Raw genomic sequence first — 27,908 nt, 5'->3', positions numbered from 1 at the left:
GCCATCAAATTATTTTAATGTCTTTGATTGAAATAAGCAGTGGACACAAACTCAGCTGAAGTCTCAACAGTGCTGTATACAGGGTGCCATTCATTATCAGTCAAATTATTTTTAGAGCCTTTAAAATGATTTTAATTGGAAGTGCATTACATGCACACTACATAATCCATTAGCATTCCAAAAATAATATTTTTACAGTAGGTAAGCTTAGGTTTCAGTATTTTAGTTCTGCAGAAATAAAATGATGCATCAGAGCTGCCGTTGTCATAAAACTGAGCCTGCATCTTGTTTCTTGTTGACTGTGCATAAGTTTCAAAGCGTGACAGAACTTATGCCTTTGCAGTATCAATGTGGCTATAGACAGTTAAACGGATGCAAGAAAGACAATACCAGTCAAAATGCAATATTGAATTATGATGACACCATCACTGAATGCTATAAATAAATATCTTCACACATATAAAACTATGTAAATCAAGAGATTTTTCAAACTTTAATCTTACTTAAAAAAATAAATTAAAAAAAAGGTATCAATAAAAAAATGGTAGTCACTAAAGGCTGATAAAATCTGAAAAGACACTATATGAATGAGGTTCTAGCAGAATTATTTGCAGATAATTGAAAGGAAGAAAAACAAGAAGAAAAATTCTTCAGTTAGCACTGATTACTGATCAGCTAAAATCTCATTTTAATGTCAACCCGCACTATGTCATGCTGTCATGAGGTAAATATCGCCTGTACCTGCTAATCTCAGAGAGGCTGAGTTGTAGATGGCATCGTCCCGTAGATCTCTCACATTCACCTTCACGCTAGAGACGGCATCCGGCCACACCCCATCTGACACTCGAACCTGAAACTCATAACTCCCAGGAGGAGAGTTCTCTTTTATGATGAGGAACCCTGTCCGCTTGTTCAGGATAAAATAACTGCGGGTAGAACAAAAAATAACAGGATTAAAATACTGATTGTGCAACTGTATGTATACTAGTGGTGGGCCGTTATCGGCGTTAACGTGAGACTCTTATCGGGCGATAAAAAAAATATCGCCATTAATCTATTCTCAAAGTTGGGCTGGGAGCTGGATCTATACTACGCAAGCTATGATGACTTTCACCTTGATATTTTAGCGGATGTATACCTAGCCGAATTGCACTGTAGGGGCGAGAACGAGTCTTGAACCTGTGTGTATGCGTGCTAACATGGATGCAGCTATGAAGCCGCCGGGTTTGCTTCAGGGAAAATTTATTTTTAAGAAGCTTCCCAATGGAAATCGGCAAGTCATTTCTGTCTCTACCTTACATGGTCGCGCTCTCTGTATCGCGCGCACAGCGGAGTTCCGCCTCGGTTCGCACACACACACAAACAAACAAACAAACGTAAGCGCACACACAAGTGAGCACACTCCCACTCCTATTTGTAAATATTAAGCCGCAAAACGTCTATTTAAATATGACTTGTGTGTCTCTGTGTTAATGTATGGCGCAGACGCGCGGGTTTGTTCACTACTCATACAGAAGACCGCGTGACGCTTGCGGCGATAACGTCTGTCGTCTCACTAAATGAGGACGTAAATACATGAACAACATCTCCAGAACTGCTCTGAGAGTCACTTCATGAGCATTCGTGCGTTTCATTTGAGAAAAACTATCCTCACAGCAACCCATCAAAATAAAAGTTCGGTTTCACTTGAAGACTACTACTAAAACTATAAAAACCTTATCTTTAAGGAATAATCATACAATGTCTTCAATGTTATTATCAATATTAAATTATTGATGACTGCTAGTTGTTTACTACTAGTAGTGAATTTATTCTGATCTACTTGGCAGAATTCAAATGAGCCATTTTAATCTAGATTAATCTAGATTAATTCCAAGATTACAGTGAGATTAATCTAGATTAAAAAATTAATCTATGCCCACCACTAATGTATACATATATGTATAAAAAGTATATAACCTGGGAGTTATATATATATATATATATATATATATATATATATATATATATATATATATATATATATATATATATATATATATATATATATTTTTTTTTTACTGTTCTTGTTAATACAAGATATACAACTATAAAACTACATAAACAATAAAAAAGCCAAAGTGTAAATCAGAGAGATCAACAAACACACAATTCACTGTCTTTTTGAAATGTGGCTAGAGTGAATGCTTTTCAATAAATGGTTAGAATGGAAGCTAAGGGATGATTCTGGTTTATGGAAAGGGAAAGCCAGGGAATTTTATTAGAGTGAGAATTCTTGTTGCGAGTGTTTCCTTTTCTAGTATACTGTGAACGGCAGATGAATGGCACTGAATTATAGATTTCTCTGACCTCAAAATAACCTAATCTGAACTCAACAACTTCCAAAACTGAAAAGCACAATTTATAAGTCAACTTCTGACCTCAGCTTCACATAAATACTTACAAATGAACTTGCTGAATGTACACTAAATGTGAACTGAAAATCTATAGAAAGGATGAAAGCAAACAAATTCCAGTTACAAGCTAAAAAATATTAAGCTTCAATGAATTAATATTTTTTGTTTCCTAATGGAATAAAAATGTTGATCTATATTCTCTTTTTTATCTATATTCTCTTTATGAGTGTTCTCACATTATGTTGCATGATTCTGAGAGAGAGAGCGCTCAAGCGCCTATGTGCTCAAGACATCTCAAGGCTGGCCCTGTCTGGATCATCTTATTGTATACGCCTCTCCAGTAAAGTGCACAACATCAATAGAGAAGAGCCAGGGAGGAAGACAGATGCTGGGATGTGAGAAGAAAGGGTTTGACATTGTTCTGAGAGATCCCTTGACCCCTTTGAATAACACAAATACAGTGCAGGAAAAATGGGTAAGGTGCTGAGAGATGTGTATAAATGATGATGCAATGATGTGGACAGAAAGGAAAAGGATGTAGGAAGAAAAGAGGAGTAGTGAAGAAAATAGTAGAAGGTCTCACTTAGGAACATGTCCCTCGAAGGCATACGTCTTGTTATCCCAGTCATCTGGATCTGGTGAGAAAACCTTCCCCAGTACATTTGTTGGCATTCTCCCTGTTATTATAAAAAATAATAATAATAATAAAAAACCTTGTGTCAAAACATTGCATGTGCATGAGGTGTATTATACAATATGTATAAATGCATGATTGTGTCTGTTGAAACAATGTGTATATGGGGCAGTTGGGCCTAATGGTTAAAGAGTCGGACTTGTAACCCGAAGGTTGCGGGTTCGAGTCTCAGGTCCGGCAGGAATTGCCGGTGGGAGAGTGCTCTCTTCCACCCTCAATATCACAACTGAGGTGAGACCTTTGAGCAAGGCTGCCCACTGCTCTGTGTGTGTGTGCACTTGGATGGGTTAAATGTAGAGCACAAATTCCGAGTATGGGTCGCCACACATCACTTCACTTTTTCACTTATATGCTGATGTGCGTGTGACTGTGTGTCACTGCAAGCATTCACTGACTGCATGCATTTAGCACTGTCCATAGACATATGTAAGCTGAAATAAAGTAAATATATCACAGGGCTGTTGAACGCTTGATTATGAGAGTTTGCAATTCCATATGTGTTACAGTTCCATTTCAATTCTACAAATTAATTCAGTAATATCAAAAGGTCCTATCATCCTACAACAGCAAATTAATCAAAACCCACAAAGACACTGATCAAGCAAAGTAATATGACAAATAATAAGATAAAAATGCCAAACAATTTTAATGTTTTTCCCATTAAATTGCCTTTTATTATTTATGGAAATCATTCTCTCTTTCTCTTGCTCTTTCTACACACACACACATACTGTACAGGCACACAGACGGAAACAAACTAGTGCTGCCCTGCAATTGATTTTTTCGATAAAATGGTTTCACAGCTGAAAAGCTACATGACATTTCTCAATAGCAAGGTAGTAATGTTGCTGTTTTTGAAGCAGGTAAACTTCCTGCTTACAACTGTTAAACTCTTATAATCACACATAGAATCAATGGCTCAAGCCCCCGTTACGGACCCTAAAATTCCTTTTTGGAATTATCAGCAGGGGCTCAACCTATAAATCTTGGGATTGGTTGTGTAATAAATTATGTAATAAAAGATTGTTTTTAGACCAAAAACCTAAAAAAAATGTCTTGAAATAACACGTCAGAACAATGTCTTGAGGTGTGGTAACCATGGCACAAGCAGGATAAACAGCAGTCTATTTGTAAGGAATAATCAATGGCGAGCCGCTGAATAAATGATAAGAATAATTAACAGCCGAGGTAACAACTGTGACGCAAGGAAGGTATGCATTACTTCCAAACAATTCAGCGGCTAGTCATCAAATGAGCTGATTTTATTTCTTTATAGTAAATAACAGGCTAATAGGTGATTCTATAAAAAGAACGTTGACCAGAGAAACCGACTGTAGCTAAATTGCAACATTTGTGTACAACATTTTTATTTGTATTTTTTTTTTTTACAAAATTGCAGTTAAAATTGCAAATAATAGCAGCTCAGACTTGAAATGTATTGTAGCAACAAGTCTGGCAGGAAAATATTAGAATTTGAATTGGCCAGCATGCCAAAGTCACACAATCTCATGGTGACTGCCTACTGACACTAGTGCTGACTGAAATGGATCAAGTTTAGCAATTTTCTTAAAAAAAAAAAAAGAAATTAATTCTGTATTTTCTTTCACAATTCTCAACATGTTTAGTCATATAATGTTTATTATTATTTTAAATGTTGCCGAAATATAGCTTTTTTCTCACCAGTAAATCATAGATAATCTACTCCAAATGACTTTCAACAGAGCCTAAAAGAAACTTTCCAGAGAGTAAGAGATGAACATACCGACTTTTCAACCTTTTCACTCTGTGGTTCTCAACATTTCCAGTCACTCTTAAAACGTCTTCTGTCCATTGTGAAACAATTGCATCAGACAAGTTGCATGCTCTAAAGTGCTCATCTTCAGGAAACAGACTTTGATGCCAAAAATAATGATACATTTCATTTTATACTATATAGCCTTAACATGTTATGGGTTTAATTTGTTGTGTGTGGACCACATTTAAGGTATGTGCACTTTGCTAGCATGTAGCATGAAAACATTGATGCACAGCTGTTATCAGTCATAAATAATAACATAATAACGTGAGGTTACTGGTAAAATAGACAAAGCTACAATACATACTCTACCGTTCAAAAGTTCAGAAAGAGGAGTCTTTTTTTTTTTTTTTTTTTTAATATAAATTAATACTTTTATTTAGCAAATATGGATTAAACTTTTAGGTCACTAAAATAATAATAATAATAATAATAAATATATAAATCAATAAATGATCAATCAAGCAATCAATCAATAAATAAATAAATAAATGCTCTTCTTTTGAACTTTCTATTCTCCAGAAAATACCGAAAGAAAATATTACACAGCAGAACTGTTTTCAGCATATTATAATGATTTCTGATGAATCATGTGACATTGAAGACTGGAGTTTATTCAAGACTGAAAATTCAATATTGCCATTTTGGAATAAATTACATTAATTACAATTAAAATATAATAAAATAGAAAACAGTTATTTTAAAATGTAATATCATTTTCTCATTATTATATTTTTTACATTGTTTTAATAAATCAAATAAATGCAGCCTTGGTGAATATAACAGACTTCTTTCAAAAACATTATTTATTTATTTATTTTTTTAAACCTGCCGACTCCAAACTTTTCAACGGTAGTTTATTAAATGTGTATATAAACCAGGAAATAAATAATAATAATTAAATAATTAGATAAAATAACATGTATGCGCATTATTTTAATAGAACCATTTCCTGTGTTATATCACATCGCATAACTTTAAAGATATAACCTGCTTTTTGAAGATTTATTATATTTATGATAATCATTAGGGAAATAAAAAAACACAATAAAAATGACCTTGGTTCATGCAAACATTCAAAAATAATTCAAACAACCAGGTCAATGAAGAAACTACTGATTTATCAGATAAACCCACACGTCAAATATTACAATCAATTTAAATGACATTTAAGCAGCCCATTTAATTAAATGTAGTTTAATCATTACTGACCCTTTTATCTGCTAGTACATACTTATAAGGTTGAAGCCATTACCTCTGTGACAGTTGATGAACACTTTCTTCTGTCCAGCTATGTGGGCGTGGTCATTCTCGTCGCCAATGGTGATAGTGAGCGTGTTAGTGACGGTCTTTGGTGGACTGCCGCTATCGGTCATGATGACAGGTAGTAGAAACTCTTTCTGTCTCTCTCTGTCGAAGGCTCTCAGGGCGGTGATGGTGGCCGTGTCATTCCCATTATCCTGCAGGTGGAAATCATTGCTGTAACGATACTCCAGAGGCACGGAGAAGGAAAAGGGTGAGCCATTCTCCTCTGAATCTTGGTCCACGGCTCTCAGTAACGTGGAGCTCTGGTTAAGCCGCACAATCTGCGGGCCCAAAACATTCTCCCACACTATTGGTGCATACGCAGCCTCAAACTCAGGGCCGTTGTCGTTGACATCCAGCAGAGCCATTTGGATAGTTGCGGTGCCAGTCAACGGTGGCGTGCCGTGGTCTGTCGCAAGTACAACCAAGTGATGCTGTGCAAACTTTTCCCGGTCCAGCTCACTAGCCACAGTGACCAACCCCGACTGGTCCACAGAAAACAGATGGTACGGATCAGACTCCGGAGCAATGCTATAAGTGATCTCGCGATTCAACCCCGAGTCCAAATCACTGGCAGCCACACTTGCCACACTAGTCCCTGGAGCGACATCCTCTCGTACGGCAGGAAGCTGTAGAAAGTGAGGAATGAAGACTGGCACATGGTCGTTGCAGTCTTCGACCTCAAGTGTGCAGTGCAGCAGGCTGGAGTACTGCATATCTTCAACTTTAATGGTGAGGTTGAAGCGCTGCTCGCCCGGTCTTTCGTAATCCAGATGCTTCTTGAGACGAAGGGTCCCGCGCTGCTCTTGTCGATGGCTAACCATGTAAAACTTCTGTTCGGGATCACCTGCCACCACACTGAAGGTCAGCTGGCCATTCTCACCAGCATCCGCGTCCTCTGCGGCAAGCTCTATGATTGGTGTGTTGGGCTCACTGCTCTCAGGGATGCGTACCGAGCACGAATGGTCCAGGAAACGTGGGACGTGGTCGTTGACGTCTGTCACGTGTATAGTAGCGGTGGCCGTTCCTATCATACCTCCACCATCTCGTGCTTCCACCACCAAGACATACGAGTCGGTCTGCTCCCTGTCCAGGCCAGACATTGCCACTGAAACCGTCCCAGTAGCAGGATTGATGCTGAACACATCTGCTCCACTATTAGCGCCATTAAGGGCAGCGTTTCCCACAATCCTATAGGCCAACACTGCGTTTTGTCCGACAGCTGCATCATCCAGATCAGTGGCTGTCATCTCCATGACGGAAGTGCCAGGAGGGGAGTTCTCAGCCACGTCACCATTGCAACTGTCCGGGGCACAAGCAAAAAGAGGAGCATTGTCGTTTATGTCCCACACATTGATAATGACATCGGTGAATCCTGTTAGTCCCTCGCCGCCCTCATCCGTGGCCAGGACCACAAAACGCCACACTGCCCGGGCCTCACGGTCTAATGTTCTCTGAGCATAAATCTTCCCCGTCACCTCGTCAATGATGAATTCGCTCTCAGCACCTTGACCATGAAGGGAATATTTCAAAGCCTCCTGGTCAGCATCCTTATCTGGGTCAGATGCTGTTACCTACAAAAACAAAGCAAATATATTAAAACTTCAGTCTGCAAACTCTAACATAAGATCTAATCATCTATCCATTCAAACAACCTTCTATTCGTCCATCCACGCATCCATCCATCTATCAGTACATCTATCCACCCATCCATCCCTACTCTTCTGGACTTTATTGGTTATAAACATGCAAAGCTAGGGGTTGTATTTCAAGGAGAAACCCAGAATAGTATACTACAAAAGAAAGAAAGAAAGCTTAAGGAAAAACTTTAAACTCCTTCTTGACTAATAAAATTTAAAAGTTAGGTAATAAAATTAAAAAGTTAGGAAATAAGATTACCTCCAACAACTTTGGTATAAAAAGATTAAACATTCTGATTAAAAATGAGCCTCTAACATCTTTGGACAAATAAAGTGATGTCACTCACTGCAAATTCAGACTTTTAATAATTAACTTTGTTTTTTTTGGACTTTAATCATTACGCATAAACCTCTAGAGACGCGATCAAAATGTTGAATGCATTCAGAAGAACAAATCAATCACAGTTTTCATCCATAATTATGAAGCACAAAATACCCTGGCAAGGTAACATAAATGAGTGTTTGGGCAATTTCCAATGAATTGTTGTATTATTCATTTTCACATAGCCTATTAATAAAAGAATAATGTGGCAATCACACATCCATGACCTGTTTTTGTTACATTTAGAGGAGCTCCTAATATATTTTTTTTTTAATTAAGGAACAGGAGCCACAAAAAAGTTGGGTAACACTTTATTTTAGGGTCTCTTAACTAGTTGCTTATTAGCATGCATATTACTAGAATATTAGCCATTTATTAGTAGTAATTAAGCACATATTAATGCATTATTCTACATGACCTTATTCTACAAACCTAATCCTACCCAATACCTAAACTTAACAACTACCTTACTAACTATTAATAAGCAGCAAATTAGGAATTTATTGAGGGAAAAGTCGTAGTTAATAGTGAATAAGTGTTCCCTATTCTAGAGTGTTACCAAAAGTTGCTATTTTAAAATGACAAATGTGATCTGAAAATTGAGCAGAGCTGATATATACACAATACAGAGAATCTAAAGGCAGTACCTGCAACACAAAGACAGGAGAACCGTCCAGCTCCTCTGTCACGCTGCCATAGTACTCGTTCACAGAGAACACAGGTGCCTCGTCGTTCTTATTTACAATGGTGACTATTACAGTAGCGTAATCTTCCCACTTCCCATCAGATGCCAAGACGTGCAACTTATAGAGCTTGTTCTGTTCGTAATCCAGTGGCTGGGCAATGAAGATAGTTCCCACCTCGGGCTCCATGTCAAAAACACCTCCCACGTTGCCTGATGTAATCTGGTAGCGCAACTTGGCATTAGCACCTGGAGAATAAGAGCAGTTAATGAAAACAAAGAAAACTTCCTCCTCTGGCCTGAATTAATTCTTAAGAGGAACAAAAAGAAAAGCATAGACCTACACTGAAACTTATATAAAGGCTATTGCACTAAAGGCTAAAAGTCAGAAACTTTTAAAAGTGGAAAAAATGGTTAGCAAGAAAAAATGTATCTATTTAAAATACGATAACAAGCTTTTTTTTCTGCAGGTGAACAATAATCTGCTTCAATGGCCTTTAGAGGTTATTGTCAAGAGTAGCCTTGGAAACTCGCCACCATGGAAACATAGACCAATAAACTTCAAATAAGGTGGAGATATGTCTGAATGAAAAAATGTTTTCTTTTTCTAAGCATTTTTTTTTTCAATAATCTGTGAAAAACATTCATTTATTTCTGATTTGTCCTGTGCTAAAACTTTGTTTTGCACTTACGCATAGCTCTTGTCAGACATTTAATCAAAAGTCCATTCAGCTCAAGCTCTCTTCTGAAGCACACAAGTTCAAGTTCAAAAGAAAACGCAGTGTTCAAGACTCATGTAGCTTAAACCTTTTTTATTCTGTCAGTGCCACCAACCCGCCCCCATTCTGTGCTTTTATGCATGTAACTCAGATTAAATTATTTTTTTTTTTCTGAATTAAACCATTGACATTTTAGTTTGATTAAGCAGAAGAAAGGTAAATTGTGTGGATTCAGTTCAAATCTCTTTGACTTTCTTCTGCAAAACACAAAAGTGGAGGTCTAAAACACAAGGTTCAATATATATATATATATATATATATATATATATATATATATATTTATTTTTTCACTGAGGAAATAAAGTCATGTTGGTTCGAAATTAAATGAGGATGAGTAAATAATAATTTTCATTATATAACTACACATTTAATCTTTTTTTTTTGAGAATGTCTTCTCAATGTTTGTACAAATGACTAACTCTTATATTTTATTCTTATTGAACTTTGATGATCATTGCATTTCATACGAAGACAACAATAATAAATACAGTAATTATAATTAAAAGGTTATTTTTGTGTTGTTTACTATTTTTGGCATATTAAACAATATTCGGCAATTAAACAAACATGCCGTCATGAATAAAAGAAATTAAGAGCATCAAATATACTTAAGATATTTAAACAGATGTAATATATTTAATTAATAACGGTACCATTAGGTAAAATATAATATATACGTGATGTGACAGATACATCGCAAATTTAATGTTTTTCAATATTGATGGTATTCTGAGAATTTCATCTGGTACAGATGTGAATACTCAAAATATTATTTTTAAAATCAATATTAACTCCATTGTTGTTCAGTCGTAGTACAAGCAGGATGTGACAGTTGGTGTGGTATTTGTCACGCCCTTCCTCCACTGTGATTGGACAGCTAGATAAAAAGTGACAGTGATAAATGTTGCGTTTTACCCAAAGTTGAACATTTTTCAACTCTAGGCAGCAAGAAAAATGCACAGCGTAAAACAGATACTTAGCATCTCATCGCGCTTCTACCATTTTTAAAAATATGCAACGTTCCACCAAAACAATTGAAAAAAAAATAGCTTTGGTGGACACACAGGCTAACACACATTTATAAACTGATTTTATGCTGTTAGATACATTTGGCAGGGACATTTAATATGACAATGAACAATCTCACTAAGAAAAATGGATTTAGGTCAATATCACCTGTGCTGTGAATGTAGCCAATGAGAGCTGCAGCATACAGTAGACCAAAACCAAGTATGCAAAAATACTTGTGACCTCACAACACGGCCAACCACATAGCTTTATTGTTTGTGTGTTCTTTGTATCCATCCAGCCTTTGATATTTAGGGTGTCTATTGCTTGTGCTAACCAAATTTGCAGGTCAGAGTTCACCAAACCTGAATTTTGGTACACATTTCGTTCACTTGCGAACGGATGGAATTGAATTGTGCACAAAGTCCAAACCAGTTTAAAAGAAAATGTTTGGATCCCCTGTTGAGCTCTGTTAATTAAACAGTGAAAGATGCAATGCATGTGATGTTGTGAGCACGCAATTTTATTAAATTCTTTATTACTCCTTTGCTGTTATTTTGTATTTAGGAGTCAAAGCTCATCTCTCTGAGGTCGGTAATAAATGCAAAGAGACTTCATATAAACAAATAACCCAGTTAAGCAAACAATGCAAAAACACTCCTGCTTAACAATCCTTCAGATCTGCTCGCAGTGTGTTTGGATATCCCTGCTGGTACGAGGTTAATGAATAGGGAACGACACATTAGGAGCCTTATCGCCATTTCATCTCCACCATCTCGTGTTGCCTTGGGTACCTCAACAAAATTGCATTAGGGAATATTTGGTTTATTTGTGTTTTCTGCTAATGCACAGAATCAAGCACGGCTTCCTTATGAAAGTGCAGATGTACAATGATGGCTCTGCTCCAGTGGATGCGCAGGTTAAGTCAGAGCTGCAGCGAAGGCTGAAATCTATTCATCAGGGTAAAGCTTCAGGCTCGGGGAATGTCCAGCTACTCCAGGCTGTATTATGATGAATGACTGATACAAGAATTCCCTTCCTCTCTCCTGCATCAAATCCACACCGAGGAGCATAACATGGATTCAACTGGACCATGGGGAATTATGCGCTTCAGTAGTGCATCTGTATACCTAGACAGGCAGGCTGATGAGTTATGTAGACTATCCTCTTCGAGCGTGTTTCTGGAGTGTGTGATAAAACAAAAATATTATCCAAGGCTTTTGCATGGCAATGTATGAGGCCGGATATCTTGGGAGCAGCATTTGTTATTTTCTCAGGGTATATTGACGAGGAAACAACTGTCTCTGTCTCTCATTCATGAGTGTTACAGATGTTATTGCATGGAGCAGAATGAATATGAGAGCAATTGCCTGAAGACAAACTCAAACTCATGGGAACATGTTCTAACTGTGTTTCATTAATATCGCTGTGCACTAGCCAAGCCCTGTGAGAGGTTTATGTACCAATATAGTCCAACTGCTGAAACACTGTAAATATTGAAAGAATATTTCCCTTTTTATTTGACCTTCCACATTTGTTCATATTTTTTTAATCTTTTGAATGATTTTTTATTCATTTTTCTTTTTTTAATATAAAATTAAATGTATAATAAAAATCATATCCTCATAATTAATTATATTGATTCTTTTTAATTTTTTTTGGTAAGGTCTTCATAAATTAATTATTCTACATTTCCCTTACAATTTACAGAAAATGCATCAGGTGTTGAAGATCACACTTGAGCTGTGATGTCAGGTTCTCAAATCTATGACCCTCATTTACACCCCGAGTTGACACTTCATATTTCCCACTTCTGTCTTACAAATGAGCATATTGTTCTACCAATCATCCCCATCTTCACCTACCTTCATCTTCATCATTAGCGCTGACTGTGAGTATGGTGGAGCCCACGTCAGCATCCTCATCCACGTCGACCTCATACACGGACTGCGCAAACACCGGCTTGTTATCGTTCACGTCACTGATGAAAATACGCACATACGCCGTATCTGTCAAGAGTAGAAACACACAAGATTAGCAATCTGTGTTCAGACACTCTTATCTTTACTTCACTTTTCTTGTCTTTCTTACATTCAAGTGTTTGCCTCTGACATTTCCCCACTTCTCTTTCGCTCTCTCTCTCTCTCTCCTCCCTCCCATCTTTGTAAATATCTGACATTTCCAATTTCATCAAATTCCTGTGTCTTCTGTTTGTCTCATTCATTTTCTGTCCTCTTATGTGTGTGGCTTTACGTTGTATCTGAAGCCATCAGGTGATGTGAAGAACCCTGGGGGTTGTGTGTTTACTGAGTGCAAGCAAGTGAAATTTGTGATGTCCGCCCCATTTAAATGAGCTCTACGTGATATAATTATCAGTAGACACATCATTTACAATCTGCTGCTGAAGTTAAGACCAATTATTAAAGGAAAAGTTCACCCACAAATTAATGACGAAGTGAAAATAGTGTTAGATGCTACTTGTAATTAGTGCAGATACCTTTTGCACATCAGCTTATTGTAGTACAAAGCATGCAATAATAATAACAAATTCAGTGTATATCTTGTATTTTTTTTTTAATCATAAAAGGATAAATGGCTGCCATATTGGGACCTTGCTCATTTCTATATCCCTAAAGCCCAACCCTACACCTGACCACCATATTGAACCTCCAATAAAGGCAAAGCCAATTAAATGCCCATTAAACACACTTTAATTCCAATAATAAATACCATTTCGGGCACTTCATTTCAACTTTTTGAATATGCCTCTCTGACCTGATATGTAATTGGAAAAAGGAGAGGAATGGGATCAAAAGAAAAGAAAAGCAGGTTCAAACTTGGGTTGTTGTTGTTCCATCATTTTATAACATTATTTCTTCAGTGGAACATAGAAGACATTTTTAAGAATTCTGGTCATCAAAAAGGTTTTGTAACCTTTGAATTCCATTGCATGGGCCAAAACTAAATAAATAAACAAATAAATAAATAAATGACACATTTCTCAATTTATCTTTTATGTTCCACTGAAGAAAGACATACAGGTTTAGAATGACAGGAGAAACACTTTATTTTAAGGACCAATTCCAACTTGTTGCTTATTAGCATGCATACAGGTGCATCTCAATAAATTAGAATGTCGTGGAAAAGTTAATTTATTTCAGTAATTCAACTCAAATTGTGAAACTCGTGTATTAAATAAATTCAATGCACACAGACTGAAGTAGTTTAAGTCTTTGGTTCTTTTAATTTTGATGATTGTGGCTCACATTTAACAAAAACCCACCAATTCACTATCTCAACAAATTAGAATATGGTGACATCCCAATCAGCTAATCAACTCAAAACACCTGCAAAGGTTTCCTGAGCCTTCAAAATGGTCTCTCAGTTTGGTTCACTAGGCTACACAATCATGGGGAAGACTGCTGATCTGACAGTTGTCCAGAAGACAATCATTGACACCCTTCACAAGGAGGGTAAGCCACAAACATTCATTGCCAAAGAAGCTGGCTGTTCACAGAGTGCTGTATCCAAGCATGTTAACAGAAAGTTGAGTGGAAGGAAAAAGTGTGGAAGAAAAAGATGCACAACCAACCGAGAGAACCGCAGCCTTATGAGGATTGTCAAGCAAAATCGATTACAGAATTTGGGTGAACTTCACAAGGAATGGACTGAGGCTGGGGTCAAGGCATCAAGAGCCACCACACACAGACGTGTCAAGGAATTTGGCTACAATTGTCGTATTCCTCTTGTTAAGCCACTCCTGAACCACAGACAACGTCAGAGGCGTCTTACCTGGGCTAAGGAGAAGAAGAACTGGACTGTTGCCCAGTGGTCCAAAGTCCTCTTTTCAGATGAGAGCAAGTTTTGTATTTAATTTGGAAACCAAGGTCCTAGAGTCTGGAGGAAGGGTGGAGAAGCTCATAGCCCAAGTTGCTTTAAGTCCAGTGTTAAGTTTCCACAGTCTGTGATGATTTGGGGTGCAATGTCATCTGCTGGTGTTGGTCCATTGTGTTTTTTGAAAACCAAAGTCACTGCACCCGTTTACCAAGAAATTTTGGAGCACTTCATGCTTCCTTCTGCTAACCTGCTTTTTAAAGATGCTGATTTCATTTTCCAGCAGGATTTGGCACCTGCCCACACTGCCAAAAGTACCAAAAGTTGGTTAAATGACCATGGTGTTGGTGTGCTTGACTGGCCAGCAAACTCACCTGACCTGAACCCCATAGAGAATCTATGGGGTATTGTCAAGAGGAAAATGAGAAACAAGAGACCAAAAAATGCAGATGAGCTGAAGGCCACTGTCAAAGAAACCTGGGCTTCCATGCCACCTCAGCAGTGCCACAAACTGATCACCTCCATGCCACGCCGAATTGAGGCAGTAATTAAAGCAAAAGGAGCCCCTACCATGTATTGAATACATATACAGTAAATTAACATACTTTCCAGAAGGCCAACAATTCACTAAAAATGTTTTTTTTTTTTTTATTGGTCTTATGAAGTATTCTAATTTGTTGAGACCAAAGACTTAAACTACTTCAGTCTGTGTGCACTGAATTTATTTAATACACGGGTTTCACAATTTGAGTTGAATTACTGAAATAAATTAACTTTTCCACGACATTCTAATTTATTGAGATGCACCTGTATAACTAGAATGCTGTCTGTTTATAAAGCACATATTAGTGCCTTATTCTGCATGACCATATTTTAGGTCCCTTAACCCTATCTCATATATAAACTGAAAAACTTCCTCACTAACCATTAATAAGCAGCAAATTAACAGTTTATTGAGGGGAAATTCTTAATTAATAGTGAATAGGTGTTCCCTATACTGAAGTGTTACGTAAATAAAATTTTTAGGTGAACTATCCCTTTAAAGCAACAAATCCTATGCTACTCTAAAGAAGCATAGAAGAACTTAAACACCCAAACATGCGTTGACCTTTTCAGAGCCTTCAGCTCAGTCAGGGCTGTGAGAGGTGGATAGACTCGTAGATAAAGTGTCTGATTCGAGTCTTGATCCTGCTCTCTTTCTGACGTGTTATGTTGTGTAAAAAGAGCACAGCATACGCTTAGCTGCCACCCTTTGACAGGTTGGCATGTTGTTCAGAGCTCCGCCATGAACACGCGGTCATGTTTTCCCCTCACAAACGCAGAGGCACAACTCTGTTGTGTGATTTTCTGCTCAAACAGCACTTGTGTTTTGTTTCCTTGTCATACTGACATTTTTGACAGCATAGTGCAATTAGCATTCACATGTTTCTTAGTAATTATGTGTGTGTACATGTGACTCTCCGCTAATCAACACTCTGTCTCTTGTGTGCTCGACCGCATTTGACACTGTCGTGTTGTCAATTTGATAATCTAAATTTGTGCATTTCGCTACAGTTGTAAGCGTGCTGGAGTGCACGTCTCCTCTGTTTGGAGTGCAAGGCAAACTGTGAGCAGACAGACAGCAGAGGAGGGCAGAGAGTACTGGAACTGACTCATTTCTCTCTCAGACTGCCCTGCTACTCCCTGATATCTCCCCTTCTCCTCTGGCAGCTTCATCAACATTTAAACCAGCAACTTTTGTCTAGTTTACTTCAAGTGTTAGTGGGTTATTTAGGCAAAGCAAAGGCAAAAGAGACACTGTTAATATTCCACACAATGAATGAAAAATACATTTGTGTGAGACTCTGGCTAGCCCTGTGGTCTAACAAATCCAATCAAACTGTCACGCTGTCTATATTAAACAAGGATTATGCAATGTAATATTTTATGCAGCTAATGGAAATATTCCCCTGAACTTTAGATCCTCTTTAGCTTTGTATTGTGAAGTCCCACAACCCCACTGGCTATGTTCAAACAGTCAGTGTTTGTGACTGACAGATGTAATTACTAACTTATATGAATCTTGTATAAATTATTGTTTTATTGATAGCATCAGTGACCATTGTGATAGTGACAAACACAAGCTTCAAATATGGTCTGCGTGAGTCCTGAGTATTTAAGGTAGGCAGTTTGGTTATAAAATGGGTTATAAATTGGAAGTCGTAATCGAACTGTGTGTGAATGAAATGGCATTTAGCAGTTTAAAACCAACTATAAGTGTGATATTGCTTTTATACAACAGTTCAATAAAGTTAATATTGAATAACTTTCTTTCCAGACACAATTGTCAGCAGCGAAATTTACTTTCCATTAAGTGGAGATATTTGCCCCCTTAAAGGGATAGTTCACCCAAAAATGAAAATTTGATGTTTATCTACTTACCCCCAGGGCATCCAAGATGTAAGTGACTTTGTTTCTTCAGTAGAACACAAACAAAGATTTTTAACTCAAACCGTTGCAGTCTATCAGTCCTATAATGCAAGTCAATGGGCACACAATCTTTGAGAGTAAAAAAAAACATGCACAGACAAATCCAAATTAAACCCTGCGGCTCGTGACGATACATTGATGTCCTAAGACACGAAACGATCGGTTTGTGCGAGAAACTGAACAGTATTTTTATAATTTATTACCTCTAATACAACACTATGTCCAACTGCCCTGAGCGCATGCATGGCATCCAGTGCGTGACGTCTGTGCTCTGGCGTAGTTTACGCAAGCGCCAGAAGCGATATCTGGGAATATGTGAAAAGTCAACACTCCCGGATGTGTTTGTGCGATCAAAAAAAATCTTTTAGGTTTAAGTCTGTTTAAACAATCAGGATAAGCGCAAGTAATTACCATTTTGATTAACCGTCATACCCACAATCTCTGTGCACTGTGTAAACAATGAGTGACGTATACGCATGACAGATCGCTTCCGGCACTTGCGTAAACTACGCCAGAGCACATACAGATGTCACGCACCGGATGCCATGCACGCGCTCAGGGCAGTTGGACATAGTGGTGTATTAGAGGTAAAAAATTATAAAAATACTGTTCAGTTTCTCGCACAAACCGATCGTTTCGTGTCTTAGGACAACAATGTATCGTCACGAGCCGCAGGGTTTCATTTGGATTTGTCTGTGCATGTTTTTTTTACTCTCAAAGATTGCGTGCCCATTGACTTGCATTATATGAATGACAGACTGCAACGGTTTGAGTTAAAAATCTTCGTTTGTGTTCTACTGAAGAAACAAAGTCACCTACATCTTGGATGCCCTGGGGGTAAGCAGATAAACATCACATTTTCATTTTTGGGTGAACTATCCCTTTCAAATTATTTCAAGGAGCGTATTATAAGTATACACTGTCTTTTATGTCAAATTCTTACATTTTATTACATTTTATTACATTTATACATTATAATGCTGTTACCAATCAAATGAAATCAGTGTCAACAAAATCCATCTTTAGACTGCTCAGAAGCTGCATCTGAAGTGGAATTTAGAAGTAGTTGCAGAGTAAATAATGTCATGCGATTAATTTTTTTGAATAAACTTAAATCTCATGACATTATGAACTGCTTTAACTTAAAAACAAAATCTTAAAAAAAAAATGTTCAGAGTACAGATGTAACGTGGGGTTTTGGATTTTGTTTTATGTTCATGTTTTCATGTCTTTTATTTTGGAGTTTAGTCATGGTCCCTGTTTGTGTCATGCTTCCCTTGCCCTCGTGTATTCATGCTATTGGTTCCTTTGTTCATTGTGTCATGTTCTGATTGGTTGTCCTAGTCATGTGTCCTGTCTCTCTCATTGATTGGTTCTTGTCATGTGACCTGTATTGTTTGCTATAAGTATCCATCATATTGCCATTGTCTCCTGTCGTGTATTGATGTTGTAACCCGCTGTCGGTGAGTCAAGCCTGTTCAAGCCAAGCCAAGCCAAGCCAAGCCAAGCCAAGCCAAGCCAAGCCAAGCCAAGCCAAGTCAAGTCAAGTCAAGTCAAGTCAAGTCAAGTCAAGTCAAGTCTGTTCATCCCAAATCAAGTCTGTTCATCCCAAGTCAAGTCTCTGTTCGGATTATGTTTGTATTTTGGATCACCTTTTGTAAATAAACTGCACTTGGGTTCTTAAACTCACCTCCAGTGGACTGCTGTTACAACAGACCAATCTTTGTATTTTTTGAATAAAGAAATAAAATGATGGAAGGAAAATTAAATGATACTTTAAATATTAAACTAAAACCACCTGTAGTGGCAGCAAATCTCTGTCTTAATGAGTCAGTCATTAATTGAGTCGATTCATGTAAGTGGCTGATTAATTGAGGAACCAAGCAAGTGGTTGGTGATTCATTGACCCACCTGATTCATTCAAAAACGTGGATTTATTCAGCAACAAGACAGTGCTGTTTTGTTCATAGAAGTGCAACAGTTTTGCTGTGGCTTTGATTGGAATTATTTTTAATGGTGAAACTGTCTGAAAAGTAAGTCATATTGTGTACTGAACTGTGATATAAAATCATTATCAAATCAGCACTTGTGCTAATATTCGGGAAAAACTATATCACATGTTATACAAATAAAGACAAGAACTCAAACAGGGGCACTTTCTGCACCTATCTCAAATTTTAGGGGTATTTTCAATCATTTCAGGGTTTTTGACCCATACTCCTGTTAATTTCCAACCCTGATTGCCAGTTACATTGTGTATCATGTGTAGTAGGGTTCCCCGAATGAAAGTGTGAATGAATTAGTTCAATTAATGATTCAATGACTGAACTGTGGCCATCTACTGCTATACAAGCACGTAACAATGTAACAAACAGAAATAATGACTAAAAAAAATGCCCACCACTAACGTGCATACTAACAGTCTCTCTGAAACTTAAACACCGACAAGTGATACAGACAGTGAAAAGTCCCACTGATGTCGAACTGTATATAAGAAATTTTGTAATGCTGCTCAACCAATCAGATTTGAGGACAGGAAGTAACTGTTTTATAATGTATAATACGTGAGGACATTTGTCCCTATTTTTTCATATCAGCTTGAACCATTTACTGTAACTCTGCTTTTCATATAAGGTGCCACATTAGGGTCGCTATACCTGAGTTGGGCTGTCCATGCTTCCCTGGCCTGGCTGATTCCCAGCCATCTACTGACTTCACTTCCAAAAGGTAGGATCCCTTGGTCTCTCGATCAAACACAGCCTCAGTGTAGATGGTGCCCAGCTCAGGATCAATGCGGAAGTACTGATAGTCTCCACTACGGTCATTCAGTAGAGAGTATGAGATCTGAGACACAATAAAAAAAAAGATATTGGCAAAAAGAAATGACATACAGAGGAGAAAAAGTGCTGAACCTGTCACAGAACAGTTAACAGGGTGGTTTGAAAAATGCATTAACAATTAATACTGGTCTTCCTGTGTGCATGTGTGTGTGTGTTTAAGACTACTCCACCTCATCTAATCACATGTAATTAAACAATCCAGCCATCTCCTCATAATTTATTCACCCAGCGCTCTGACCTGAAGCTGAGACTTCCTGTTGCGTGTTCTGCCAGTAATGCCTGTAACGCACATTGGCAATTTCCCAGCAGGTAAAACAGAAATGAAGGCCATTCAAGTTAAGAATAATGAAGCTAATCTAGATAGCCAAAACTGTTGAATTGATGAAGAGGTGCCAACTGCTGTTTCAACAAGCCCCAAACAACAATTATCAGACAAGCTGCTCTGAATGGCCACACTAAACCAGCATGGTGTGAGTATTAAATGATGCCCTGCCGGCTGCATTAGAGCTGAGAACACAAGTAAGAGGCTGAATTAAATGTAAACGGCATAATAAAATGATTGCAGGGGTCAGGTTAATAAAACACGCAGCAAACCCAATCTGGCACAAAAGGAGCTGTGTGGGGGGGGGTATTTTAAGAGAAAAAAAATGATATTAGCATTCACACCCTCAAATGATACTCATTATTGTGCCATTTCATGGAATTTGCAATTCAGAGGGCTGTTGAAAGGCCCCTCAACAGATAAGAGTTGAGCACAGAGACAGGAATATTTAATCACAACCTTCGAAACCACGGTCCACAGCATGACTCAACAATGATGATTTTAAGAAACATGTTCACTATCAGCCAGTAGAACAACGGAAACATACTCAAAAGTTTGGAGTCTGCAATATTTTTTTGTTTTGTTTTTTGTTTTAATACATGTATGCATTGATCAAGTGACCTTTTATGATGTTACAAAAAACATTTTTGCTGTTCTTTTGAACTTTCTATTCATTGAAAGATCTATCACAGTTTCCACAAAAAACATTAAGTAGTGAAACTGCTAAACTGTAAATTGTTTAACATTGATAGTAATAATAAAGATTTCTTGAGCACCAAATCAGCATATTAGAATGATTTCTGAACAATCATGCGACAAACTGGAATTATGCCTGCTGAAAATTCAGCTTTGTCATCACAGAAATAAATGTTAAAATATATAATTATATTACTATATAAAACTAACAGTTACTTTAAATCTTTAAATTTGAATAATATTTCACAATATTATTTTTGATCAAGTAAATGCACTTTTGTTAAGCATAAGAGACTTCTTCAAAAACATTAAAAAAAAAAAAAAACTTTTGAACAGTGGAATGATGCATAGAATGACAGATTGCATATCATTCTTTAAATCATTCTATAAAAAATATGTGCTATTTCTCTGAATGTGTGCAGTACATAATTGTATTTATGTACAAAATAATGAAATCTAAGACGTGTTTGCTTTCCCGCTGAAATATGACACAAATAATGCTGAAAAAACAGTAGCCAGGGTTTTATCAGAATAAATAAGTGCGTTTTGGAGGTCAGAGTGAGATACAGAATAAAGATCATTCTATTCATCCTCATTTAAAGCGTAGCTGTATCACAAATTTTCTTTGAATTTTACAGATCTTATTGCTAGGCATAGTGTACTGTATGAGAATAGTGTTTAGAGATGGAGGTTGACTGAGTGAATAGCTAGATCAACTGAAAAACACTATTTCATACCTTCCCATTCAGTCCCAGGTCAAGATCATTAGCTGACACTTGGAGAACTAGAGTCCCAATTTCCGCCCCTTCGGTCACAGATGCCTCGTATATGGAGGAGGTGAAGAATGGAACGTTGTCATTGACATCTGTCAACAGCAGACAGTCACACAGTCAAACTTGACAAACTAATATTTTCAGCAGCTTTCTTTGGTTGTTGCGTAAGGAATATATATATATTGGGCTTGCTGTCATTCAAAGAAAATGAATAATGTGGCTTTGGTGCACAGAACATATGTACTTCCAGTTTTAACAAGACATTATTGATGTGAATCAATATTTGTGTGTTGTTTCCAGCATTAAAGCATCAGTTTGACCACTTTTTGTGGAGTTATAGCTGCCTGACCAAGAAGACGCAGAAATATCTTTGGTAGCTTGAGGGAAGTTAAAACTCCAGCTTTCCATCAGAAACGAATCTGACTTATCTTAACTGTGACATTATGTCTTATCTAAGCCGCATTACATTAGTGGATTCTGTGTTTTCAAGAGGAAATTAATACCAAGCCTACTCTCCTAAAATGTGCTGTTCTCAGTCCTAGAAGGGACATGAGGACATTGGAATTTAGGGTAAGATCTTTAATGGGTTCAATGGTTCCAGACACTAATCACCATCTGATGTACTTTGAGGTTTTAATTTTCTATCAGCCAAAGCCGTAAACCATGAATTAAACAGGAAGGCCAAATCCATTACGACCTCCTCCCTCTAGCACTCTCTCATTTCACTCTGCCTCTCTCTCTCTCTGTCGAACGTGGTACTGGCTGTGCTCTTAAATGGAGAAAGAAGCATGGTGTAAATAAGTCAAAAGCAACAGAACAGATTAATTATTTGACTGTAGTTTACGCTGAATGAAGGGTTTCCCATGAAGATGTTACTCTTCAGTTCACAAAACAGATCCTGATCAGGTGCCAGTGTCCTCCTACAACTCCAGATGTATTAACATACATCTTTTAAATACTGTAACTGTAGCTGGATCAGTATTATGAAGCAGTCATAACTGGGGGAGAGCAAGGGATTCATCCATGAAGAGAGAGCCAGATTAACACTGCAGGGCAAATTCTGTAAATTACAGGGGAAGCACAGAGACTTCCTGGGGTGGAAGAGATGAACACACAGGAATACTTAAGTAGAGGCAACAGACAGTTTGGGATAAAATAAAAGCTATTAAAGAGTTGTGGCTATAGGATGCATTTTAAGAGCGTGAATGGATTCTAAAAAGAAATTACAAGGAACAAGTAACAGATTAAAAGCTGTTGTTTTAAACGTGATTAAAGTGTAGATATAAAGGCACTTTCTTGTAAATTGCTTTAATAAGAAATAGGAAAGTGCCTGCTGAAACTATAAATGCAAATGGTTTGTTAACAAGTTCCACAGTGACTACATGCACAGATCTCTGTTAATTTGAATCAATTCTATACAAATTCAAATTGTCGAGGTAATTAGTAATATTTACAAGCATGCTAAGTTCCACAGTTTGGTGAAAATATCCATTTGCACAAGCAAAAAGCTGCTTTTAAAGTTAACACTACACTTTGCATATTATTATAATCAAAATTCTGTATTCGTAAACATTTTGACCGTTACATCAAAGCCATGTTGAGATGTGTCAGGCCTGTAATATCTTCCTGTAATTTCTACTTCATGTCCTTTAAATTATTTCAACTTAGTTTCTAACTTCATGCATAGTGTTGTCCTTCACTGTACTGTTTGTGCATACAAGTTACTTTTAAATCTGGGTTCATGCAAGGTTTACATGGAAGTAACCCTATTTAATGGTTTATATAAGATCCGCACGACTTCTTTTCAATTGAGCTGAGCTAAATTAAAATTATATATGAAGGTTTGTCATTCTGGTTGAGCAAAGGGATCAGTTCGAATATTAGGCTGCATAAGAGACTGCACAGATAGAAATACACAGTCAATAAAAAATGTAACATTCTTCTCATGACAACTTCTAAACCTGTTTCTGCTGTGCCGGGCCATATAGATGTCCTTTACCTGTGATGTTTATATGAACAGTAGTGAAGGCAGCCAGGGGAACAGGAGCCACGTTTTGAGCTCGAACCCTAAGCATGAAGTTGCGTGTGGTCTCATAGTCCAAGGGCTCTGCGACAAGTATAGAGGCAGAGCCATCTTCACGATTCGGTGTTAGGTAGAAACGAACAGGCATGTTGCTTTCTGGCACCAATCCATCCTCCAAGTTATAAGTCACCCTCGGGTCACCCAGTGGAGAAGTGGCCTTGATAGTCTGCCAGGAGGAAATTGTTTAATATTCATATATACATTATTACACAAAAGTTTAGGGTCAGTACGATTTTTATTTATTGAATGATTTTAATACTTTTTATACAGCAATGATCCAATAAATTGATCAAAAGTGATTAGTTTCCTAATTGGCATATTCAAATTACATTACTATTAATGACTCCACTGTAGTGCAATATTACTGTTTTACTGTATATTTGATCAAATAAATGCAGCCTTGGTGAGCATAAAACTTTTTTCAAAACATCTTGCCAACCCTAAACGTTTTCATATATAATATTCACACATTTAAAGTACTTTATGATATACTATTAAAATAATAATTGTCATTATTTTAAAAATGATAAGCAATGTTATAAGCAAGACACATCTGAACACTGCAGGTTAATCAGGTTCAACATCAAAAGACTTCTCTTTCTGTCCTAGGAGAATTTAGTCTCTGTCTTTAAATATAACCGCTGTGAATCTCTGTTAATGGGGCGACTGTAAGGAGATCACCACAACAGATCAATTAAATAAGCTCAATTACTTCCTATACCAACAAGAACACAAACAACGTTTAACACAAGATCAGTTAGAAGGAGTAGAGCAAGCACTATCTCTGTGCAGTTCTCTATTTTCGTCTTTTATTTATTTTCCTTTTTTTGCCCTTTGTTCCTCCTCGCCCTATTTATTTATGCTGCTCTTCATGAAATACTCATCTGCATTAATAATGGTCTTAATGGCAATAAATGTATTCCAGTAAATTCTGCAAATTAATGCTTTCAGTGCATTTGTAACCGAATGAAAACGGGAAAAAAAGGAAATGTCCATAAATTATCCAGTGACTCAGCGATTGGCTGACTTCCTAAATAGTGAATGTAATGAAACAACGTCCTTAAAATTTGAAGCGAAGGATCAGATGATTCATGGCAGGGCTACAGAAACGCTGCTTGAAGTGGGGACTGGAATCTTACCGCATCTTACCATTAGTTTAAATGGACTGTGTATGTGTGTGCCTTTGTGTACTTGTGGATTTGTGACAGGCTGTGTGAAGACTCTGTGTGGTCGAGCAGAAAGCACAGACTGTCAGTTGTAACCGCCAGTACATGACAGTAAAGTCGACAGTGTCTGGGAACTCAAGCCCCTCAAGGAATACCCAGAACCTTATTGTAGGATTAAAACTTATCCACATCCATCATAGCATTCCTTCAATGCACACATGAAAGACATGGTCATTAATGGAGTGCCTCACAGGTGTGCTTCAAAGGCCAAAGTAATAAATCACTTAGCAGAAGAAGTATGTTTGTTTTGCCTCTTGGTTTATGGTTCTTCATTCACAGTATATTTAGCACGGGTGAAATCGACATATTTATGTAACGAATATCTGTGGACCACTGATAGTCACTTTTTGTTATCCTGTCTGACTCCTGTCATTAAGTGCAGTAAAAACCAGGCATAAATCTGCATAATTTACATATTTGTAGAGATCTAGTAGTTTATAAGTGTTTAGCGTTATGTTAAGTGCATACCACCACTGGAGTGTCTCTGACAGTGTTTTCAGGTATGACGACCTCATATTTGTCCTTCTCCCACTGTGGAGGCTGGTTCTTCACGTTAGTGATGGTGACTGCCAGCTCGACTGAACTGCTCCGATTCCCTCCATCTGTAGCGATGATCTGCCTGCTGATGTAGGTCCTCTGGAAACAATAAAACACAATTACTGAGGCGTCAAAAACTATTTAAGACTGAAAATTTGAAAATGTACTGACAAAGGTTTTCAAACTGGAGCTCAGGGTGAACTATTTGAATATAAAACAAAGAAAGAAAACTTTTACAAAATATTTTAGAAATGTCAAATTTGGCATGTTAGCTTAAGTTGATTAATATTTTTTAACAAAATTAACACATTTAAAGAATTTGATAATATTAATGTTTCAAAGAGTGTATAAAAACAAAAATTTGATTAATTTCAGTTATTTTATTCAATTTTTAACAGAATACTAATAAATCAGCATACAAAATGCGCGCGCACACACACACACAATATTGAAAATAACAGCAATTAATATTTTATTATATTCCTATTTCTATATTACATCTCTCTTTAAAGGAGACCTATTATGCCCCTTTTTACAATATGTAATATAAGTGTCAGGTGTCCCCGGAATGTGTCTGTGAAGTATATAATTTTTCAGCACAAAATAGCATACAGATAAGTTATACTATAATTTTGGAAATGCCTATTTTCAGTGGGAGCAGAAACACAATGTTTTTGTGCATGTCTCTTGAAATGCAAATGAGCTGCTGCTCCCCATCCCCTTTTGGTTTTGATTAAAGGTGGGGTATGTATTTTTTCAAAAACGCTTTAGAAAACGAGTAGGGGCTGAGTACCAAAACAAACTTGTAGCCAATCAGCAATAAGGAGCGTGTCTACTCATGATGCGGGGGAGAGAGCTCAGTGCACAGGACTGACATTAGCAGAGCCGAGCGATGACAGAATGATAGAGATGGCAGATAAAAAAAACAAAAGAGGAAAACGTCTTCGGAACAAAAGAAGGCTTACAACGTGTCTACACCAGACGCCGCACCGCAACAGCTAAAGTCTGTCTACACTGAACACGACAAAGCGACCTTTGAAAATCATTTTAAATTTGCGTCAATACGTCATAAATAGAACGCAGCAGCAGTTTACTGTTGGGATCCAGTGTTTACAGCATTATTAGTGATTATAATAAGTTCTATAGTATTTTGTCGCGCCACGCCGCTCGCATCTGGTGTAGACATGGTGCTACAATAAGTAGGACCCATGTAAATATCGGATCAGCTTTCCAGCGCTGGAGAGAATTGAAGGAGCAGGAAGGCATGCGATCGGACGCAGAGGTTGCTTTGTTTCTTCTCGATAGGTGAGTAACATTGGTTTTGCTTTGTTTCACAGAACTAATCGTTGCCTGGGTTGTGTAACGTTACGTATGTGTGGGGTGGAGCTATCAAAATAGGGGCGAGACCCTTTTGGGGTAGGGGCGTGTTTATTTTGGTGATTTCAAATATCAACATCGGCAACCAGAAATCGCTTACCCCACCTTTAACATTTATTTCGCACTGAAATCATTCGTTTTAAACCATATTAGTTTAAACTTCTGATATACGGTTTTCTGAGTGCACACATTCAAAGCACACACACAGAAAGCGGCTGTCACATGGCATGTGAGTACTAAACTAAGTAAATTAAGTTCTAAGTTTCATGTCTTATTGTGCTTAAACTGTCAAATACACACAAGTTTATGTTAAAAACACATACAAGTTACAAAAACAGTCGGTCATGTCCGTGAAGGTAAATAGCTGGGAAAGAAATCACACGTATAAAGTGAAAATATGCAGCTGTCTTGTTTTTTTTTTTTTTAAGAGGCTGGTCCTCCACAATATTTGGGGGTTCTTGGCGTCAAAACATTTAAAATCCCAGCACTACAACACCAAGGATGACCTTTTAAATGGAACTGTGTCAAGGGTATCAACACAACAGATAGATACATCACTGTATTTGTTGTCATCTCACTGCAGGTGCCTGTGCTTATCAGCAAAATCACTGATGCTGTCCGCGTTCACGCCATTCTGCTTTGTACAGCAGGCTGTCTGCATGTCGAATGATGCGAAATGACAGCTAAACAATTTTCACCCACCCTCTGTAATCGCACAAAGAACATATACAAACGCTCAAGCCTCACCGTATACACCAGCCGACACAAGACCTTGGTAGTCATAGCAACAGTTTTACAAAGGTCTCTTGTCAAAGGTGGTCCGATATCAGTGGCTTTCAAACCTAAACACCTACTCACACTCACACAAACACCCCATCAATAATCACTATTAATGCTTAAACAAGTCTTTTGTACTTCTCTGTGAGGTTATTTCTGCCATCAACTTTACAAAAACAAACAGAATCCGTAAAAGACCATGTTACCACCCAATCAATCATCTGAGCGGAGTGTTGTGAAACTGTTGCAGACCTGCTAAATCATTCACACCGTTGCATCGTAAAACTTAAACA

General features: G+C 37.4%; 1 protein-coding gene across 1 annotated transcript in view; it reads right to left on the bottom strand.

Annotated features, from left to right (window-relative positions):
• Window positions 1–27,908, bottom strand: part of si:ch211-186j3.6 (neural-cadherin) — a 303,408-nt gene that overhangs the window by 97,454 nt on the left and 178,046 nt on the right. The window contains exons 12-20 of the mRNA XM_058782964.1: window positions 25,393–25,560; window positions 23,615–23,864; window positions 21,580–21,707; window positions 19,642–19,828; window positions 12,547–12,690; window positions 8,860–9,143; window positions 6,141–7,764; window positions 2,980–3,073; window positions 742–926 (exon numbers count right to left, since the gene is read on the bottom strand). Of these exons, the coding sequence (XP_058638947.1) occupies window positions 742–926; window positions 2,980–3,073; window positions 6,141–7,764; window positions 8,860–9,143; window positions 12,547–12,690; window positions 19,642–19,828; window positions 21,580–21,707; window positions 23,615–23,864; window positions 25,393–25,560 (3,064 nt within the window). The remainder of the gene's footprint in view (window positions 1–741; window positions 927–2,979; window positions 3,074–6,140; window positions 7,765–8,859; window positions 9,144–12,546; window positions 12,691–19,641; window positions 19,829–21,579; window positions 21,708–23,614; window positions 23,865–25,392; window positions 25,561–27,908) is intronic.

This window comes from Onychostoma macrolepis, chromosome 07, assembly GCF_012432095.1.
Source record: "Onychostoma macrolepis isolate SWU-2019 chromosome 07, ASM1243209v1, whole genome shotgun sequence".
NCBI lineage: Eukaryota > Metazoa > Chordata > Actinopteri > Cypriniformes > Cyprinidae > Onychostoma > Onychostoma macrolepis.
The sequence above is the reverse complement of the archived record's forward strand: the minus strand, read 5'-3'. Positions and strand labels throughout refer to the sequence as shown.